The sequence below is a fragment of the Vulpes vulpes genome, chromosome 1, assembly GCF_048418805.1.
Source record: "Vulpes vulpes isolate BD-2025 chromosome 1, VulVul3, whole genome shotgun sequence".
NCBI lineage: Eukaryota > Metazoa > Chordata > Mammalia > Carnivora > Canidae > Vulpes > Vulpes vulpes.
The window spans coordinates 21085879-21107322 of record NC_132780.1 but is presented as its reverse complement, the minus strand read 5'-3'; the positions used below and the strand labels follow the sequence as shown (position 1 = coordinate 21107322).

General features: G+C 54.3%; 1 protein-coding gene across 4 annotated transcripts; it reads right to left on the bottom strand.

The window, feature by feature from the left end:
- Positions 1 to 2494: 2494 nt before the first annotated feature.
- Positions 2495 to 20724, bottom strand: ZNF444 (zinc finger protein 444). Of its 4 annotated transcripts, none has more exons than XM_072760255.1 (4): positions 20608 to 20724; positions 13435 to 13778; positions 5192 to 5276; positions 2495 to 3552 (listed from the first exon to the last, which is right to left on the bottom strand). In XM_072760255.1, exons 2-4 carry the CDS (start codon positions 13744 to 13746, stop codon positions 2972 to 2974), a joined length of 978 nt encoding a protein of 325 aa, XP_072616356.1. In that variant the 5' UTR covers positions 13747 to 13778; positions 20608 to 20724; the 3' UTR covers positions 2495 to 2971. The 4 variants fall into 4 exon arrangements, with proteins under 4 accessions (XP_072616356.1, XP_072616364.1, XP_072616367.1 ...); XM_072760263.1 differs by having other exon boundaries at positions 20533 to 20670; XM_072760266.1 differs by lacking the exon at positions 20608 to 20724 and adding an exon at positions 20406 to 20497.
- Positions 20725 to 21444: the final 720 nt, after the last annotated feature.

Below are 21444 nucleotides of genomic sequence, written 5' to 3'. Positions count from 1 at the left end.
CAGCTGAAGGGTGTATCTTGGAAGTGAGATCAGAATGGATTCAAGGGACCAGTGAGCAGGCACCCACCGCACAGACCCCGATGAGGAAGGACCCAGGCACTCCTGCTATTCACCCCTTCACAAGCAAGTAAGGAGCGGAGTTGGGGTTTGCACCTGATCACGGTGGCAACTGCGGGGCATGTTGCTGGTTTACCTGCTTACTGCTTTTCGCATGCAGGGTCTGTGATCTCCATTCTTGCCTTCCCATCACTACCATAGCCTGTGCAGAGCCCTGTTTTGTTTAGCTCACTTACAGCCGACCAGAATGCCAGACCTCGCCAGGAAGAGGAATGCAAGAAGTGGGACCATCTGGCTAGCGGGAGAGTGTGGCTGCTGCATGCAAACTGGTGAACGCCCCGCAGGACAGGAAACCCTAACACCTGGGGGTAGCTTGTCTATCAGAGTGAACAAAAACAGACACCTGAACCGGCTTTATGCAGGTTAACCTGGGACTTGGCAGGAGTGGTAAATGACGGCTTCCAAACAATTGTTAGTTAAATGGTTTCATCTACATCGTGACCCTCAGACAGGACTTGTTAATGCTCTAGCAATATTTCATAAGGAGGCACCCCTCAATGTTACTTTCAAGTTCGGGGCTCTTCCTAATGGGGGTGCACCCCTTCTTCCCCACTTTCCCGGAGATGGACATTTAGGAGGCTCCTACTCACTGCCCCCCAAGCAACATGGAGATGGACACTGGTGCCTGTGGTGAGTTGGGGGTGGGATGGAGAACCACCATGGGGTCCTGTCTGCACCACTCTGCACCCCCACCAGCTGGCACGTTTGCTCTTGGCCTTGCAAAGTGGCCTTCTGTTTCAGCCATCCAGCATCTCCTTCCTGTTGAGGGGCTGCTCCCAAGTCTTGGAGACATGTCATTCTGGGATGTGGAAGCTGATCGGATGGACACACCCCCGGGTAGGTATCAAGGGGGTGAACACCCCAGTGCCCACTTCTGCATCTCCTTAGCTGTCTTGGTTCCCCGATCCTAACCAGGACCTGGGCTCATGGGGACTTTGCTTTCTGAGTGACACAAGGGGGAGGAGGGCTAACACGCCCTCATTAGCAGTCCACACTGATGGGAGGCATGTATGTCAAAGGGCTCCCCTGAGGAAATCAGGGCCTAGGGGAGCTCATCAGAAGGTGTAGAGCCTCAACAGCCAAAGGAGTGCTGGCACTGGTGACAGAGGTGGGGAGCCCTGAGTGAGCTGGAGCTGGGGGCATGAGGAGCAGGGGCCAGTGCAGTGGAGTCGGACCACCCAGTTCAGATCCATGACCACGGCCAGCCACTTACCCTTCCCATGCCTCTGTTTCCCCATCTGTGTAACGTGACTACTTCACTGGACTGTAGTGATAAATCAGATGGTAGATTTCAACACTTGACACGGGACCTACCCCACAGCCAGTGGCAGTTTATCCTGCCATCTATCACTGGAACCCCATCCTCAGACCTCATCCCACCCCTGCATGCTCCCCCCAGTACCCTCCTGAGATCTTGCAGCAGCAGACGCAGAGGCTTCTCCACACTGGTTTCCTCTGCTGGATAGTGGGTGCGGTGATGCAGTGCTGTGATGAACGTGCCTGTGGGTGTTCGTGTTGGCAAGCAGTGTGTGTACACACTGCCCCCCTGGACCTCCTACCCACCCTTCCCACCCCCCACATGGTGCTTGTTGACACCTAGGGGCTGGACCAGGGCACCCTGGCAAACACATGGCATTCCTTGAGACTGCTTGGTGCCCAAACCTCCCCCAGCTGTTTGGGGACTGTCCTGCCTCACAGGTCACTGAAGTGGGGTGCCAGCCTCTAGCTACAGATGCCTGACAGTCTAGTTATTTGCCCTCCCAGACTCCCTTATAGCTAGGGGATGGGCCATGGCCTGGGTTTAACTGGTCAGGTGCACCAGCATCTTGCTAAAGAGAAAACACCAGGGTTTGGACCTCAGGATTGTCCTGAACTAAGGGGGGGGGGGAGGGCGGGGGACAGGGGGGGAGCTAGGTAGGGGTGGGGACTGATGAGGCTGGCCAGCGGAGGCTTTGCACTCAACAGTGAGCCAAGTCCCCCACCACCCCCTCTCGGGGTCCCAGACCCCTGGCCCCCAAGCTCATGCCCCAGTGGATTCTTCTCTTGGCAAAGTAGGTTACCCAAAACCTACTGATACTGGTATTTTGGGCCCCTGTGAATAGGTGACTTCCCCCAGTGAAGACTCCAACAATGGACATGGGAATCACTGTTTACAGATGTGCACATGGAGGCCCAGAGCAACTATGACCTAGGCCATGACCTAAGCTCCTGCAGCCAGGAAGCCACAGGTGGAGATTAGAACCCAGTTGGGTCTGGCACCAGGCCGGTCCCTTCCATTGACGAAACCCACTCCTGCAGCTCCTCTCCAGGCTCAAGGAGAGGAACTGGGGATCCGAGGTGGGGCCCGCCCACACAGAACTAGGACTCCGTCCACACCTCTCATCAATAACTTTATTACTCTCCAGATGCTGGTGAATTGTCTCCGCGGCGCTTCCCAGGAAAGGCATCTCTGTCCATCACATGCCTTCCCAACCGCAGAGAGGGGCAAGATCAAGGAGCTCACTAGCAGAGCCCGGTCCACCCCGTCAGAGGCGTCGCCCCTTCCCCTTGCCCTCCCCCGCTGGAGAGGGGTCACCTTCCTTCCGTCTCCTCTGGATCCAGGGCCTGCCCGCCGCCCCTGCCCTATGCTCTGCTCCTGGGCTCCCAGGCGGCACGTGAAGAGGGAAGAGGGAGGCGGGGCTTATGGACGCACCTCCGCGGAATGGGAGGGACTGCGAGGCTGCGAGAACCCAACAGGGAAGCGTGGACCAGGACAGAAAGAGCAGAGGAAACAGAAGGTGAGAGCGCCCGCCAGTTCAGACAGGAGCCAGCGTAGGAGGAGGGCTGTGGGCCAAGACGGGCCGGCGGGCGATGGCTACCCCAGGGGCCAGGCCGGGAAGGGGGCCCCGCTGCCAGGCCCGGGCGCCGCGCCCACACCGCCCGCCGCCCGGCCGTGGATGCGCTGGTGGCGCAGCACGTGCTCACGGCGCCCGAAGCCCTTGCCGCACTGCCAGCAGGCGAATGGCCGCGCCCCCGAGTGCGTCTTGCGGTGGCGCACCAGGTGCTCGCGCCAGTAGAAGGTCTTGCCACACTCGCAGCAGGCGTGCGGCTTCTCACGCGCGGGCAGCGGGCGCAGGGCCGGCCCAGGGCCACCAGGGTGCGTGCCGCGGTGGCGCCGCAGGTGCTCTTTGCGCCGGAAGGCCTTGCCGCACTCCGGGCAGGCGTGCGGCTTCTCACCCGAATGGCTCTGCCGGTGGCGCAGCAGGTGGGCGGGCTTCAGGGCAGTCTTGCCGCACTCGGGGCAGGAAGTAGTGCCCGGGGCGGCCAGGAAGGCAGGCAGGCCGGGCGCAGGGGGCGCCGCGGGGGCCGGTGGAGGACTGCCTGGCTCCTGCTTGTAGGGGCGCAGGGCCTGGGCGTCCCCCGTTGCCAGCACCTCAACCCCGGAGGCCGCATCTCCTGTCAGGCAAAGGCACAGAGTGAGGGCAGGTCGCTCTGCACTCCGCAGGATGGTGCAGGGCACAGCTGGCTGGAGAAGCTCCGGGATTATGGTCCGTGTCAGGGTTCGGGGGGAAAACTCAGTGCTGGGAAACCATGGCTGGGGAGGAGGACTGACTGCGTGCGGGCTTACCATCCCTGTGTCCCCGGGACCCAGCACAGTGCTCAGTACACAGTGCAGAGTCAGCCTAATAAATAGATGCATGTGTGGATGCATGGATGCGAGCTTGATGCATGAAGGCAGGTCAGTAGGTGGTAGGTGGATGGGGGAGGAGATGGAAGAGGGTACGCATAGTTGGCTGGAGGATGGATGGATGGATGAAGGAGTGGGCCAGTGAGTGGGCAGGTGGATGGATAGATGGATGGAAGAGGGGGACAGTGGGGAGATAGGCCAATGGATGAGCAAGGAGCCAGACTGATGGGCAATAGTGGGTGGATGATGGACAGATGGGTGGGTGGACAGTAGGTGGAGAGGTGTATAGAGTGCATGGGGTGGGGGGATGGATGGATGAGAGAGAGGGGACAAAGGGGAGACAGATGAATGAAGGAGCAGGGATGGGTAAATAGTATCTAGGTGGGTGGTGGGTTGACTGCATGATGTGTGAGGGGGGTGGGTGGCGTCTGAGTGGGCATCAGGGTAGACAAATGGAGGGGTGAGTAAGTCAGGTGGTTAAATGAACCTCACATTTCCTTTTTCCAAGTTTTTAAACTGCTCTAGGGAATTCCAGGGAGATAAGCAATGGGCTTCTGTCTGATTTACTTCACAAGACCCAGCTCATGATTCAATCTACAAAAAAACAGTAACAGGGCAACAAAAAAGTATGAACCTCCTGCTCCCCACCCACACAATTTCTCCACGCCAACCACCAGGTCCCAAGGCTTGGCATCCTGGCCTGTGTGGTGGGTGTAGAGACACTACTATTGGGTAGAAGCCACCATCCCCACCCTCACTCTGGCCTTGACTTGCTGTGTGGCCTTAGGCAAGCTGCTTGAGCTCTCGGGACCTTGGGTTTCTATTGTTAGACATCAGCTTCCAGAAAGCAGAGTGTACCAGTGGGCCAGCCAAAGGAGGTGCTGGCTTGGTGCATAACAGCATATTTAGAAATGTAAAAACGAGGGCACCTACGTGGCTCAGTGGTTGAGTGTCTACCTTTGGCTCAGGTCGTGATCCCAGGGTCCCAGGATGGAGTCTCACATCGGGCTCCCTGCAGGGAGATTGCTTCTCCCTCTGCCTACGTCTCTGCCTCTCATGAATAAATAAATATTTTTTTTAAAAAAAGACCATCTTTGTTAAAAAAAAAAAAAATGTAAAAAACGTTGGAAAATCAGGCAGTGTCATAAAAATCCAAACTTCTGTCTTTTCTTGAGAAAAAAACGTTTATGTACGGGCCCCTTCCCATGTGGCACCATAGGTAGCAGGGGAGCTGGCAGAATGGTACCTGGCACATGCCAACAGCTGACTGCATTGCTGAGTGTGCTATCCTGTCTGACCCCGCTGTGCCCTCCACAGCAGGGACACAGGAATGTTCACTGAGCAAATGCATGATGGGCAGGCAGGAGGGGGACCCTCTCAGGGTGAGAGAGAAAATGAGCTACTCACCTAAGGGCACCATCCCACCATCATCTTTTCCAACGCTCACCCTGGAGCCTTCTGCCACATCCTGAGGTGCCCTCACCGCTGGTCCCTGAAATGAGAGATACCACACTCAGAAATGAGAAACCACAGCAACAGCCTATAATTTTTCTCCCCCACAACCCCTACTACATTTAGACAGTTATCAAGTCCTATCATGTACTCCCAGGGAAGCAGTCACCAGGCCTCTTGCCAGTCACCATGGAAGGAACCATTTGGGGAGCAGACCCTCCAGCCCCCAGGTGACTCCCTCATAAGAGACCCTGAGTCAGATCAGCCCCAAATTCCTGACCCAGAGAAACTAAGACAACAAATGTTTATTGTTGCAAGCCTCTAAGTTTGGGGTGATCTGTTATGTAACAACAGAAAACTGATAAAACTGCTTTAAATCTTACCTTAGCTTCTTACTGCCCTCTGGATAAAGTGCAAACTTCTTGACAAAATACACAAGAAAAACACATTAGCTATCTCTAACTCAGGAAAAAAAATAATAAAGTAAGCTCAGGAATGGAATTCTTCCCAGCTCAAACAGTGGCCCACTTCTGAGCAGGATGGTGCCAGGTAGGAACACCAAAGGTTACTGAAAATGTTTCAGGCTATTTTAGGTGTCTTTATGCTATTGTCATTGTTTCTGAAGCTCTTGTCCCCAAGGGACAGATGAGAATCCTGCTGCTGATAAAGGAGAGTTGACTCCTGAGTTCCACACATCCAATCCTCTTCTCATATTTTACTTCTTTCAATTGCAATGATTAGGATGGAAGTCAGTTAATGCCTAAAAATCTAACAAATAGCAAGAAGATTCTACAGGGAGCTTCTAGAGCCTTTCCCAAACGTGCACCATTTGAGATCTGTGAAGGCCCATGTTTGGAGGTGGCAGGATGAATATTTTACGTGGTCATCTTTTTGCTCTAGCAGACTGTAAACTGGCTCCTGACCACTCATGCAGCTCAGGGTGTTAGGGTGCCACAGATACTGACCCGCTGCTTGCTTCTGCTGTGGCCCACAGGCTAGAGTTCCCTGGCCCCACCCCCTCCCGCAGCCCCACCTCTGGCCAGGTCCCTCCCTGCCTGGAAGTCCATAGTAGAAAGCTAATTGTGCCTTGAGCATGCCAGGTTCTCTCAAACCTCCACTCTTTGGCACATTCTGTTCCTTCTACCTGGAACTCCTTCTTCCATCCCCCTTTCCCTATGTCCTATATGTCCTTCAGGACTTGACTGAAGCCCCATCCCTGCCACCACCCACAGGTTTATGACTCCGTGTGATTTAGCAACAGCCCCTATATCCTGGTGCCTATCACACTGCACTTTTCAACAGCTTTATTGAGGTTATAATGGATGGACAATAAATGCATACATTTAAAGCATACAATACAGAGTTTCAACATGTGTACTCATGAAACCACCATCACAGCCAAGATGGTGACCCTATCTATCAGCCCCTGAAAGTTTCCTTATGTACATTTGTGGTGTCTCTGCCTCCCCACCATTACAAGACAGCAAATGCTGACACGCTTTCCATTGCTAAAGGGCTGTTTTCATATTCTAGAACTTTATATAGAACCACAGAGTAAATAGGTACTCTTACGGGGGGGCGGGGGTATCTTTCATGCAACATAATTATTTTGAGATTAAGGATATTGGCCTATAGTTTTCTTTTCTCACAGTGTCTTTGGTTTTGCCCACAGATGGAGCTGGGAAGTATACCTTCTTCAATTTTTGGAAAGTTTGTCTGAGTTGGTATATCTTGTTCCTGAAATGTTCGGGAGACCTTCCCAACAGAGCCAACTGAACTGTCATAATTGTATTTTTATGCCTGTGCTTGCCTATCTCTTCCTATAGACTGTGGGCTCCAGGAGGTCAGGGACTGGCCTGCCTTCCGTGGTATCCCTAGTGCCAATTCTTTTAATACCAGCTATACTGAGACATATTTTACCTACTGCAGAATTTCCCCACTGGAAGTAAAATCAGTGGACTTTAGCATATTCAAAGCTGTGCAACCATCCCCATTTTTGGAATATTTTCATCACCTGCACCTAAATCTCAAACCCAGTAGCAGCCACTTCGCTTCCCTGCCCCAACCTCTGGGAACCCCCAGGTCTTTTGTGTGTGTGGAATTGCCTGTTCTGGATGTTGCAGTAATGGAATCTTGTAGTCTGCATTTCCTTCCGACTGGCTCCTTCCCCCTTTCTACGTCACGTCTTTGACAGTCACTCCAGCAGAGCGTCAGTGCTTCAGTCCCTCACTTGGCTGAATAATGTTCCCTTGTGAGGCTGGACCACATTCTGTTTATCTATTCCACCAGCAGACACATGGGTTATTTCCACTTTTTGCCTTAAATTAGGGAGACTGCTGCCCTATTGCCATTCACCTCGTATCAGGCACAAGTTTTGTGTGGACGTGCATCAAGGAGTGGAACTGCTAGCTCACACATTTCCCTTGGGGCTGCTCCATTTCACATTCCCACCACCATGGAGAGGGTTCCAATTCCTGTGCCTCTTACGACAGTCCTCAGTAGATACCAAGCAAGTGAACAATGGATGGGTAAAAGGGTCAAACTGCCTTTGCTCTGATGAAGAAACATTCCCTGAGGGCAGCCCCGGTGGCACAGCGGTTTAGTGCCACCAGCAACCCAGGGTGTGATCCTGGAGACCCGGGATCGAGTCCCACGTCTGGCTCCCTGCATGGAGCCTGCTTCTCCCTCTGCCTGTGTCTCTGCCTCTCTCTCTTTCTCTGAATGAATAAATAAATAAATCTTAAAAACAAAAAGAAAAGAAAAGAAAGAAAAGAAAAGAAAAAAGAAAAAAGAAGAGAAACATTCCCTAAAAAGGGTGTCAAGGGGGTCCCGAAGCATAGAGTCAGGGTTTGGCACGAGTCCAACTAGATCCAAAGATGTCTCCAGTCACAGAGCTGCCACTGCCTGTGGGACCCTGAGCAAGGCACTTCCCGCCCTGGGGTCAGTGCAGAGGGGCTGAGGTGGTACTCAGTCTCACCCTGAGTCCTGACACAGGCTGGCAGATGCTGAGGGCACAGCATAGGAACCCCCAGCTCCCTGACCCTCAGTGGGGCTCCTGTAACCCACTGGTGACATCTGCCCAGGTGCAGCAGGGCAGGAGCAGGACATGTGGCAGGTGCCCGCCATTCCTGGCCTCTGCTGCAGCTAGGTCGGCAACTGTGTGAACAGAACCTGGGAAGCGGTAGTGCAAGCAGGCTCTCCAGGAGATTCTAGGGTACTTATAAGATCGAAACCTTCCCTCCTCTGAATGTCCTGGGGTCTCTGGTTTGGGGTCCCAGACATGGGTTGCTAGACTGCAGAGACCAAATACCATCCACAAGAAGATATCCAGGCAGAGTGGCCACAGGGATGAGGTTGGGGCCCTGAGGCAGGCACTGAGGGCGGGGGGGGGGGTGTGGGGGGGTGGAGGTTAGCCTCCAGAGGAGCTAGAGGCTAGCGTCAGCCATGGTGCAGTCAGCCATGTTTATACAGCTGACCCCAAATAAAAACCCTGGACACCAGGCTCAGGAGCCTCCACGGTCAGCATGGGCAACACTACTTGGTGCTGTTCCCATGGCGCCGCCTGGAGGGGGGGTCTCCTGCATCCGCCCTGAGTGCCACTCCCCTCAGTTCATTGTACTCTGCATCCCTTCACGGAAACGAATCTGAATTGTGAGCACACCAGCTCTCATCAAGTCCTGAGTCCTTCGCATGAATTCCTGAACCCAGGCTGGTCCTGGGGACCCCTGAACTTGCAGGTGGTATCAAAGCAAGGTGTCCTTGGGGGAACCCCTGAGCATGACACACTGAGCTGCCAGCAGAAAGCATCTGTGGCACCTAGGACACAAGTTCAAGTGTGAACTTCCTACCTGGGAGCTCGGTCACATATTTATTCCAGCTCCACCAGGCTGGGGGGATGAAGAGCAGGGAGGAGTGGGGGAGTGAAGGCAGGAGGCCAGACCACGGCCCTGGCAGGCCATGGTGAGTCAGCAGGATGTTTCTGCTGCTGTAGAAACAGGGTAGACGGGGGCATCTGCCCCCGTAGATGCAGGGTCTGGCCCAAGTCCTGCAGACCACCTGGCTTCATCACTGCAGCAAGCCCTGCCGGCTACCCGGAACCCCGAGCAGGCTGCCCACCTTCACCACTCCAGGCACGCTGCTCCCCTCACCTTCCAGTGTACTAGCCCTGCCAGTTCCACCAACCTTGGCTTTCACATGTGACAGCTGACCCGTGCTCCCTTCCTATGCTGCGGCCTGCCCTCACAGCCCCAGGAGGCCCCCAAGTGCTGACCTCAGAGGTGCAGACCAGTGAGCATTTCCTGTTGTGCTGACCAGACAGGGCTCTCCCGGCGCCCCCTGCCTGCCTGCCCACCAGCTTGCCTTTGGGTTTCTTGGGCCGGCAGACAGGCGACCCCTTGGCTATTGTGTGCCTGAGAACGAATGCAGGTCACTGACCACAGCCAAGTTGGTCCTGCCCCGTCCATCTCCCCGCACCTCCTTCCCTCACCTGTGGAAGAGACCAGGCTCTCCCTCCACTGTGCACTCCCTGCCTGAATCAAACCTCTTCTCGAAGGGTGGGATGAAGAGAGGCCTGGTAGGCTACTCACTGCTCCCTGGCAAGCACTTTTTTGAGCACCTACTATATATCAGGTACTACCGAAAGGACCAAGTACACACTGGAGAACAAGAAAGACATGGCCTCGGAGCCTGAGAGCCTACGTGCTAGTCACTGCTAGACACACCATGAAAAAGTAACAAGTTCCATGAGGCCAGCTCAGCCATGGAGGGATTCTCTTGGCCCCTTGGAATCTGAGGAGCCAAGAAGAGCCCTTAGAACTGTGGAAGCTCACACACTGCTGGGGTGGGGGACAGATGCCACAGCCCCTTCAGGAAGCAGTTTGGCAGTTTCTCCTAAAACCACACACACCTGCTATAAAACTCAACCACTGCACTCCAGGTGATCCACTCTGGAAAAAAGAGAACTCGTGTTCACACAAAGATGCACACCCAGGTATTTAAAGCAGTTGTATTCAACATCACCCAACACTGGAGACCACCTTTGAGCCTTTCAATGAGAGGAGGACAGAGAAATTAGTGTGCCCATACCATGAGATTCTATTGGCATGAAAAAGGAATCAACTATGGAGACCACCTTTGAGCCTTTCAGTGAGAGGAGGACAGAGAAATTAGTGTGCCCACACCACGAGATTCTATTGGCATGAAAAAGGAATCAACTATTGACCCACTCAACCACCCGTGTCAATCTCACAGGCATCCTGCTGAACCAAAGACCAGCCCTCAAAGCTCGCACACTGTGGGTCCTTTATGTACTTCCCTAGAAGACGGACTGTGGACTGGTGGCACATGGGACCCAGGGGTGAGGAGCCCATGAGGGTGGCATGCAGGGTTCTGGGGTGAGGGAGTCCGTGAGGGTGACACGCAGGGCCCACAACGAGAGCATAGCACTGTATCCTGACTGTGGCAGTGGCTACAATTAGCTACCATGTATTGACGTGGCAAAAAACTGTATACCACCCCCCCGACAAAACAGTTAAAAATACACTGAAACCATGGCCCCTCGTACCTGGTAACAAGAGACTAAGCACCTGAGTATGAGACCCTGCCACAGTGTCCCTCAAAGTTCCCACATGTTCCAAGTAGCCAGGGTCTGGAGCCACAGCCTGACACCAGCACATGCAGAACGCATCAGGGAAGGCTCTGCTAAGCGTAGGCAAGAACCCACACACCAGAGACACCCTCATCCTGAGGCATTTGTCAGACTCCAGCTTTACAGGTCCTTCTGCCACAGTCTGAGTGCAATGGCCTAACACCCAGGCTACGGTCACTCTTCACGCCTTTTGCTTTAAACAGCAGCAGAAGGGGATCCCTGGGTGGCTCAGCGGTTTGGCGCCTGCCTTCGGCCCAGGGCGTGATCCTGGAGTCGCGGGATCAAGTCCCGTGTCGGGCTCCCTGCATGGAGCCTGCTTCTCCCTCTGCCTGTGTCTCTGCCTCTCTCTCTCTCTCTGTCTCTCATGAATAAATAAATAAAATCTTAAAAAAAAAAAAAAAAAAAAAAAAAAAAACAGCAGCAGAGGTGTCACCAACAGTTCTGTGCGATCATGTAGGACAGCACCATCCCGGTCCACCGCTCCTGTGGACAGCTCCAAGCCTGAGAGTGCTCTCTTACCAGAGAGGGAGAGAACAACGCCCTGGTGCGCAGGGTCATTTCTTCTTGAAGCAGTTGGAAAATCACTGGGAACCACGATCCCGTGAGACTCTGACACCATGCTCCCACACCACTTCCAACTCCTCTGCAGCAAGCACAGACGGTGCCCTGAGGGTGTCCACATCCTGATCCCAGAGCTCCTGACTCTGTGACCTCTGTGACCTCATGTGGCAAAGGGCTGGGACTCTGCAGGTGTGACTGAATTAGGCTCCTGATACTAGGCCCAGTACCATTGTGAGGGTCACGGTCAGGGTCAGGAGAAGATGTGACCTTGGAAGTGGGGACAAATTCTTCCCTGGAGCCTCCAGAAGGAACAGCCCTGCCCACACCTAGGTTTCAGGCAGACCCGAGTCAGACTCCTGGCCTCCAGAACTCCAAGTGAGTCTGGGTCGTCTTTAAGGGGCGGCATTGGTGGTGATGTGTTAAGGTGGTGCCTGGTGGTGCCTGGTGGCGACAGGGAACAATGACCCAGAGAAGAGCCGCAAGGGGAGGACACAGAGGGGTGAAGCTCATCCCAGGAAGTGGGGGAGAGTGTATCAGCCGGAGCCGGACCAGAAAGGAGGAAGGGGCCAACAAGACCACGGCTGCGTCCCTAGCACCTGACATGGGTGCCATAGGCACTCACAGTGGATGTTCTGCCCTCTGACTCCTCACCCCCCTCCCCACCATCCCCTGGCCTCCAACCTCATGCTGTGCACACATCCATGCCCGCCAACCTCTCCACCACCTCGAAGCCCGTGCACTGGCTGCTCCCTCAGCCTGGTCACCCTCCTCCTGGCTGTCTGCACGCCTGGCTACCGCTCACCGCACGGACACATGTGGCTGCTGAGCACTCACAAAGGTGACAAATACCGCCTGCCGAGATCGCAACAGCTTGGCTACCCTGAGTTCAATAAATTGAATCCCCTTCTTCCTTTCACCCTTTCTAAAGATCCACTGGAACGTTCAGGGTTACTGACAGGGCTCACATCCTGTTTCTCACTGGACAACGTGGCTCTAAAAGGAATCAGTGGGCTGTTCCTACAACAGACCAAGAGTAAAGGTTTTTAGTTTTACAGGCCATCTGTCTACTTCCACACTGTCCCACTCAGTCCTTGTGAAAAAAGAGCCACAGGCACTGTGTGAACACATGGGCTGGGCTGTGCACCTGTGAGGTTCTGTCACACTCCATAAGAATGGCCAGGGGACAGACAGGCCTGGCCCACAGACTCCGGTCAGGTGACCCCTTCTCTTCAGTAAAGCGTTTAGCCTTGTCCAAGGAGAAGGCGGGCCTCTGCCCTCAACCACCAAGAGGTGACCTCTAAGCCCCTGGAGCATTCTACCTGACAGGATGTTTGTGTGGGGGCCTCAGGCCACACTGGACAGTCCAACAGCATAGGTTATGACGGAGACTTTCAGACACCCAGTATCTGCTCGGCCTCCAGGGGAGTTTGAGGCCAAGGGGTCATGCTGGCAACCATGGAGCCCCAACAAAATACTCACAGCACCAAAGCTCAAGAAGCCACCCCAGCTGGCACTATTGCATGCACATGCTGCAGCCAGGCCTCAAGGCCATCCACATTGCTGTGAGAGGACAGCTGGAGGTTGTGCACAGGGCTGTCCTGGAGCCCTGCACCTCCACCCTTGGCTGACCAAATCTGCGTCCTTCTGCCATGAAAACTCTGACTGTGAGCAAGATGGCTTTCAGACAGTTCTGGGTCCTTCTCCTGAATTGAACAGGAGGGCAGTTTCAGGGACCCCAAACTTGCTGGGAGAGTCAGGGGGGTCTCAAGGACCACCCCTTTGCACTGTGCTCCCAGCTAGATGTTCACACAGCCCCAAAGCCTCCCCACCCTCATCAGTTTGCTTACAGGGACCAGCAGCCCTCTGGAGAGCAGAGGCAAGGCTGTGATAGGGGAGGCCAGCATCCAGCCAGGCAAGGTGGCAGCAGAGGGATCTGGGCAGGAGCAGCACCCCCAACCACCTCCCCATCCCCTGCCAACCCTGCGCTCACCCAGAGCTCCTCCAGCAGGGCCACAGCCTCCTCCCCACTCTGGGGCTGCCGGCTGCACACCCAGGCCTGGATGTCAGCAGGGAGGGCGCTCAGGAACTGCTCCAGCACCAGCAGCTCCAGCATCTGCTCCTTGGTGTGCACCTCAGGCCGCAGCCAGTCTCGGCACAGGGCGCGCAGCAGGCCTAGGGCTTCACGGGGGCCTGGTGCGTCACCCAGATGGAAGTGGCGAAAGCGGTGCCATGGTGAGTCCAGGGTCAGGCCCTCGGCAGTTTGGCCTTCCTGCTTCACAGGCTGGGGAGACAGGACTTCCATGGGGTCCGTGAGCCCCACAGGGACAGCAGCGCCTGTGGGGAGGGAGGTTCAGCGCTGTGAGAGCCTGGCTCAGTGATTTAGAGACCACAGCCTCCTGCCAGGTGCATCCCTAGCAATGCCCACTAGGAGCCGAGTGACCTGGCTTAAGTGCTGGTACCTCTCTGTGCCTCAGTGTCCCCCTGTAATTGAAGTGCTCCCCTACCTTGTACAGCCAAGGCAGGAGTGCCTGAGAAGGAAGGTGCCCTGCACACAGCAAGTGCCAAAGGAGGGGAGATTCAGATCCCTGTCCTGGAATGAAATGGGCTCAGATCCTGGCCCTGCGCTTCCCTGGGGGTGACTGTGGGTCCCACTATTCCTCAGTCTCCTCTCGGCTTCATGTGAGGAGTGAGCATACAAAAGGCTAGGAACAGAGTGCAGCACCAGCCAGAGCTCAAAAGTCCCAGAGCTCTCATCAGAGCCACTGTCATCGTAACTGCTCACCCCACATCCCCAGCGTCCCCGGCAGCAGATGCTTCAGGATGCCAGGTCCAAAGCCACCTGAACCGCTTCCTGATTTGCGATCCCCCAAATCCATATGGAGTTCTAACCCCAGCACGACGGTATTTGGAGGTGGGCTCTGGGAGGTGACTAGGAGCACTCGATGTTGGGTGAAGCAGGTAAAAGCTTTGGTTAGAGCACAAGGATGCTGTGGGGAATCTAATGCACGGCATGGCTAGGGTTCATGAGACTGTGCTGTCTGCCCGAACGCTGCCAGGGGACTGAACTTATGAGTTCTCCTCACAAGAAGAAACAAGTGTGACTGTGCAAGTTGACAGACGTCACAACGTACTCAAGTCCGATTGTCATGTGTAACTTAACACAACGCCGTAGGCCATCTCAGTAAAATGGGGAAAAGAGACTAAGGGAAGCCATAGGGATGAGGCCTGAAAGGGATGGGATTGATGCCCTTAGGGGAATAGAAATCCTCCGTGAGACACAGGCTGGCTGACTGTGGTTCGGTGCCTATGGTTCTGACACCAAATCTGCCTACATTTGCCCTTGGACTCTGGTTCCAGAGCTAAGACATAAATGCCTGTTGCTGAAGCCCTTGTCTGTGGTATTCCCATGGCTCCCCATGCTGACCCATACACCAATGGCCCCTGATCACGTCTGGGGAAGGGGAAACATGGTGGACTGCAGGGCTTCACCTACACCCATTCTCCCCTTCCTCCTTGGTGGAATCCCTCTACCCAAGAGGCTGTATGAACACAGGCTTAATGCAGAAGCAGATGTGAAACCCCACAGTCCTTTTTCAAGTCAGACATTAGAGAGATTTGCAGAAAAATGATGTCACATTTCCAATTTTTTGTTTTAAAAACATGGCTATTTTCCATTTAAAATGTTATTTGTGGGCAGCCCCCATGGCCCAGTGGTTTAGCACCGCCTTCAGCCCAGGGCATGATCCTGCAGTCCCGGGATCGAGTCCCATGTCGGGCTTCCTGCATGGAGCCTGCTCCTCCCTCTGCCTGTGTCTCTGCCTGTGTCTCTCTTTGTGTCTCTCATGAATAAATAAATAAAAATCTTTAAAAAAATAAAAATAAAAAAATAAAATGTTATTTATGCCCATATATGAAAAATATTTCTATTTCTGAATGCATTAACAAACACTTAAAAATTCCTTTGGCCTTACTCTTTAATGATACGGACTCAGATACAACTGCTATAATTAAAAATACTTTGGGGGCCCTCTCTTCCTCGGCGCCACCTGCAGAAGTGGCAGCCATCGATTGCTGGGCATCATGGCTGCCCTCAGACCTCTGGTGAAGCCCAAGATCGTTAAAAAGAGGACCAAGAGGTTCATCCAGCACCAAGCAGACCGGTATGTCAAAATTAAGTGCAACTGGCAGAAACCAGTTGCATTGACAATAGATTACGCAGAAGATTCAAGGGCCAGATCTTGATGCCCAACATTGGTTACGGGAGCAACAAGAAAACAAAGCACATGCTGCTCAGTGGCTTCCAGAAGTTCCTAGTCCACAACTCAAGGAGCTTGATGTGCTGCTGATGTGCAACAAATATTGTGCAAAGATTCTCACAATGTATCCTCCGAGAACCACAAAGCCATTGTGGAAAGAACAGCCCAGCTGGCCATCAGAGTCACCAATGCCAATGCCAGGCTGTGTAGTGAAGAAAATGAATAGACAGCTTACGTGCGTGTCATATTTGTGTTAATAAAACCATAAAACTAAAAAAAAAAAAAAAACTTTGGGGGATGCCTGGGTGACTCAGTGGTTGAGCATCTGTCTGCCTTCAGCTCAGGTCCTGATCCTGGGGTTCCAGGATTGAGTCCCACATCGGGCTCCCTGCAGGGAGCCTGCTTCTCCCTCTGCCTATGTCTCCGCCTCTCTCTTTCTGTAAATAAATAAATAAATAAATAAATAAATAAATAAATAAATAAAATCTTAAAAAAATAAAAATAGGGCAGCCCGTGTGGCTCAGCGGTTTAGTGCCGCCTTCAGTCCAGAGCGTGATCCTGGAGACCCCAGATGGAGTTCCACGTTGGGCTCCCTGCATGGAGACTGCTTCTCCCTCTGCCTGTGTCTCTGCCCCTTTCTCTCTCTCTCTCTCTGTGTGTGTCTCTCATGAATAAATAAATAAAATCTTTAAAAAATAAAATAAAATAAAAATAAAAATGCTTTGGTATCTTCAATAATTTTTAAGATTATGAAAAGGTCCTGAGTTCAAAACCAAAGAGCCATCCATGGGCCAAATATGGCCTGCAGCCTGTTTTCTTTTCTTTTCTTTTTTTTTTTTTAAGATTTTGTTTATTCATGAGAGACACAGAGAAAGAGAGGGAGGGAGAGACACAGGCAGAGAGAGAAGCAGGTTCCATGCAGGAAGCCCGATGTGGGACTTGAGTCCAGGACTCCAGGATTATGCCCTGGGCCGAAGGCAGGCACTAAACCGCTGAGCCACCCAGGGATCCTCTTTTGTTTTTGTTTTTTTTTTTTAAAGATTTTATCTTGGGCAGCCCAGGTGGGTGGCGCAGCGGTTTAGTGCCGCCTTCAGCCCAGGGCCTGATCCTGGAGACCCAGGGTCGAGTCCCACATCGGGCTCCCTGCGTGGAGCCTGCTTCTCCTTCTTCCTGTGTCTCTGCCTCTCTCTCTGTGTGTCTGTGTCCCTCATGAGTAAATAAATAAAATTTAAAAAAAAAAAAAAGATACTATCTTTCAGTATTCTCTACACCCAATGTGTGGTTTGAACCTACAACCCTGAGATCAAAAGTCGCATGCTCTACCAAGAGAGCCACCCCCCCCCCCGCTCTTTTAAGATTATTTATTTGAGAGAGAAGAGAGAGGGAGCACAGGCAGGGAGGTGAGGGAGAAGTGGGCTCCCCGCTGAGCAGGGAGCCTGATGCAGGGGCTCGATCCCACAACCCTGGGATTAGGACCTGAGCAAAGGCAGATGTTTAACCGCCTGAGCCACCTAGGTGTCCTATTCCTGTTTTTTTTTTTTTTAATTAAAGTTTTATTGGTACATGGCCATGCCTATTTGCTTATGCATGCTGACCTAAAGGATGGTGGAAGACCAACATACAAAGGATCCTGGATGACCCTGTGGGTCACCTCATTGACCCAACCTAGAACACCTCTTGCACTGTTACGCGAGAAAAAAACAATATTTTCTATCTGACTTGAGCCACTGTATTTTGGAGCTTCTTTGCTACAGCTGCTTGCAATCGATCATGACTATAGAACAGTTCTCTTGACCACAAGGCAGGAGGTAGACAGGGGACTCTGACCCATGAGACTTAAAAGAAAGTCTGCATTTGGATGATTTTTCTTTTGATACAAGAAATTTCTGTGGCCAACTGCATTTTGCAGCAGAGCGAAGGGGGTCAAGAGAAAAGATCCTTAGCTCTGGGGCACAGCCTGTGAGTGGCTGGGCTGAAAGGTCCCCTAGAGGGGCTGAGTTCCACAGCCCCCCTTAGCATCTCCCCGTTCCTAAGCCTGCCACTCTAGATGCAAATCACCCCACAACAATCAGAAAGGGTTTTTTTCCTCAATATAAATCACGTTATGTTACTTCCTCATTCAAAACCCTCTGACTGCTTCCTTAATACACGAGGTCTGGCACTTGCCTACATTTCTTATCTCTTACCATTCTATCCCTGGCTCTCTATACTCCAGCCACACTGGTACCATGTTCTCAGACTAAGGCTAGTCCTACACCAGGGCCCTCGTACCTGCTATTCTCTCACCTTTAATCTTTGCTCAGCTAGCTCCTTCTCTTCTTTGAGACCTCTAAGCAATTTTCCCCAGTCAGAGAGCCTCCTCAAACCATCCAATTAACACAGCATCCACACACCCTTCCCTGCAGTCTCCTTTACTAATTTCTGTTTAGTGTTTAACAAGATGGGGTGTTATATTTGTGTGCTGTCTTCCCTCAACAGAATTTAAGCTTCATGAGAGCAAGAGACCACACAGAGCCCAGCATGCTGGCTGGCACTCAGAAAATTTAAGGGATGATCAGTCCTATGAAATGAGTATTATTGCCCCCATTTTGCAAATGGAGAAGATAAAGTTATCTTGCCCAAAGTCACCCACCTAATAAGTGACAGAGCTTAAACTCACACCCATGTCTGTGTGGTTCCACAGTCAGTCTGCAACATCGCCTCCCGCCCACCCATCCCTCCATTCAAGAACTGACTAGCTTGGGAGTTATAGGGAAGGGTTCCCAGAAGACCGGGGCCAGAGCTGAGTCTCCCAAGATGTATAGAAGCCTACCCTGCTATGAGAAAGCTCCCTCCTGGATGAGATGGGAATCTGACCTGAGGGAGCTAGGCCTCAGGCATCAAGCTGAAGGGCCCTGCAGTCTCAAGGGGGGTCATGGGGGTTCAGGGATAGCCATCAGCTGCCAGTGAGTCCCTAGGAGCAGGGCCAGTTGACCCTTCTATGGATCCTGGGGTCAATACCCTGAGAAACCACACACTAAGTGCTAAGTAAGGTCATTTTACCACGTGAACCAATCCTTATCATCCACTGAGGTCCACTGCCACATGCTACCTCCACTAAAGCATCTCTAGCACTGCTGTGTCCAGCCCAACCAGGCACCCTGGAGGCCTCAGGAGACAGCTGCCAAGTGGCATCTGTCTCACACTGCGCGCGCGCGCGCGCGCGCGCGCGCACACACACACACACACACACACACACACACCCCGGAACTGTCCCAACAGCTCTGTTGGGCACCACCGTGAGGAGGAACGCACACTCGGAATCGCCTGACTCCAGAGCCCACGTAGGTTGCAACCAGCACTTCTGCAGGTCGCCTTCAGGTAATTAAATGGTTAAGAGGTGGGCTCTGGACCTTGGCTGCGTGGCTTCTACTTTCAGCTCTGCCATTTATCCACTGTGTGACCTTGACATGACTTGCCCCTGTGTGGGCTGAATTTCTCCACCTGTAATACAGGACTGGTAACTGCTCTTCCCCACTAGGGGTTGCTAAGAATATGAATTAGAAGTGGCCTGTCATACAGCAAGCGCTCAATGAAGACTTGCATGTCCACTGCCGGGTTTGCAAACCTCCGCACTAGCCACACGTGGGGCTGGATACCTCTGTACTGTGGCAGCTGCCCCATGGCGTGTGAAAGGTTTATCAGCATCCCTGGCCACTTTCCACCAGATGCCAGCAGCTATCTCCCCGACTGTGATATCCAAACAGGTTTCCAGATATTGCCACGTATCCCCTAGGAGGCAAAATTGCCCCTGGGCTGAGAGCACAGGACAAATATTTTCTCAGAGCACAGAGTTTTGGAGCAAATCCCAGTTCTGCCGCCTACCAGTTATTTGTCCTTGGCCTAGGTACAACAGCACCTTTTACACGCGGGCTCTCCGCTTTCCTAGGCTGTAAAATGGGGAGAAAAACCCTCCATGCAAAAGTCACAGTTTGAGTTCAAGACCCGAGGAAAACAGTCCCTGGCGCTAAGCAGGCGCTCAACCTGAGTCGGGGCTGCACTTAACTGTTGCTCTGGGACGTGCTGGGGGACAGGGCACCCACGGAAATCTAAACCAGCATCAGAATAGGGGATCAGCACTCCAACGGGGGACACTGAGGCTCAGAGACTGACTGGAGGGGGAACTTTGGGAGGCGAACCCAGCCCCGTGGCACAGTACACCTGCCGGCCAACCGCCTCCCGTGCACCGGGCTCCGGACGCCGGCGCTCTGCACCCAGAGAGGAGCGCGGCGAGCAGCCCCACGCTCGGACTCCCCGAATCCCGCCCCCTAGGACCGCCGCACCCCCGACCCCCCGGCGTGGGTCCCGGCGCACACGCCCGCTTCCCGCCCGACCCCACCCCGGCTCCTCCCCCTCCCGGGCCCTCCCTGCACCCCGCCCCCGGTTTTCCAGTCTCCCGCGTTCTCCACCGCAAGGGGCCACAGCCCCCTCCCACTTCCCGACCCTCCCCCAGCCCCTCCCCCTCCCGTTCCCTCTCCCATCCCCCTCGCCTGCCTCCCACTTCGCTTGGCCCCCTTCTTCTCTCCTCCCCCCCGCCCCCCCATCCCACCGCCCTCCGGCCTCCAGCCCCCTCTCCCCAAAGCGCATCCAACCGCCCCCCAACCCCCCTTCCCCCCTCGCTCACCTCACTCTCCCAAACGAGGCCCCCCAAGCCCCCCCTCCTCACCTCGTCGCACATGCGCACAAAGCTCACCGAGACTCCATGCCCCGGCAGGCTTTGCGCCAAACTCATCCGTTCCCCTCCCCCAACCCTCAGACACCGAGTCCGTTCCGCGCCCCCTCCCCGCACCGACCTCACCCAGAACTACATTTCCCAGGAAGCACCGCGGCAAAAGGACGCTTCCCACTGATCGCTCGCCGTGACGAACCTCGCTTGCCTGTCTCCCAGTAACTCTGAACTACACTTTCAAAGGTGCTTCGAGCACGACCAGCGGCCTATTTGCCCAAGCAAACAAGGCCTCTCAAGGTGCCAGGCTTCGAACTACATTTCCCAGAATGCACATAGAGCTTCCCATTGGCTCGCGCCCGGGCCCGGACATGCGTAGACGTGCCAACGGGGAGGCCGAGGGAGGGAGCAGGAGGGGTCATGGCGGCGTTGTCTTGAGGCAGGTGGAAGTTGGAGGTGGGCTGTCTGGGCGGGCAGGCGAGGAAGAGCGGCCCCACCGGAGTTCTGCGCCAGTCAGGCTTTCGGGGCGCGTTTCCGTGACGACGGGTCGCGATTCGTTCGCTTCCCCGCCCCGGCGGCGCTGACAGGGTCCGAGTTGGCGCGCATTGGGACGGGCGCGGCCGGGCCGACCTGGGCTCCCGGGTTAGCTCCCCCCGCGTGAGCCTGGCGCACAGCTTCTGGCCTCAGTGTCGTCCCCCCCCCCCCCCCCACGTGCATCGGGAGAGGGTGCTCCGGGCACACGCCTTCGCCGTGCTCCCATCGGACAGGGCACGTGCCTCAGTTTCCCCATCTCGGAGACGAGAAGATGGGATTTTCAGAAATCTTAGGAGATGGGCTGAAGCTCTGTGTGCAGGTGGACCCAGGGCCGACGCCGACTCACAGGCCGCGTGGGCCGCGGCGCAGCGTTGGACGCAGGGCGTCCCCACCTCCTTGCTCCCATTGTGAACACGCTTTGGTTAAACCAAGTAACACCCCCACCACCCCGGGTTTACCAGCGGCTAGGGGCTGGATCGGAACTTCCTGCTGGGCCCACCTCTCT

Excerpts from the sequence above, each read along its gene's own strand:
- ZNF444 (XM_072760255.1), bottom strand. The coding sequence starts at position 13,746 with ATGGAAGTCCTGTCTCCCCAGCCTGTGAAGCAGGAAGGCCAAACTGCC. Across the intron at positions 5,277-13,434 it reads CCCTGCTGGAGGAGCTCTGG|GGACCAGCGGTGAGGGCACC; the intron begins GTGAGCGCAGGG and ends CTCTCATTTCAG. Across the intron at positions 3,553-5,191 it reads TGGTGGGATGGTGCCCTTAG|GAGATGCGGCCTCCGGGGTT; the intron begins GTGAGTAGCTCA and ends TTTGCCTGACAG.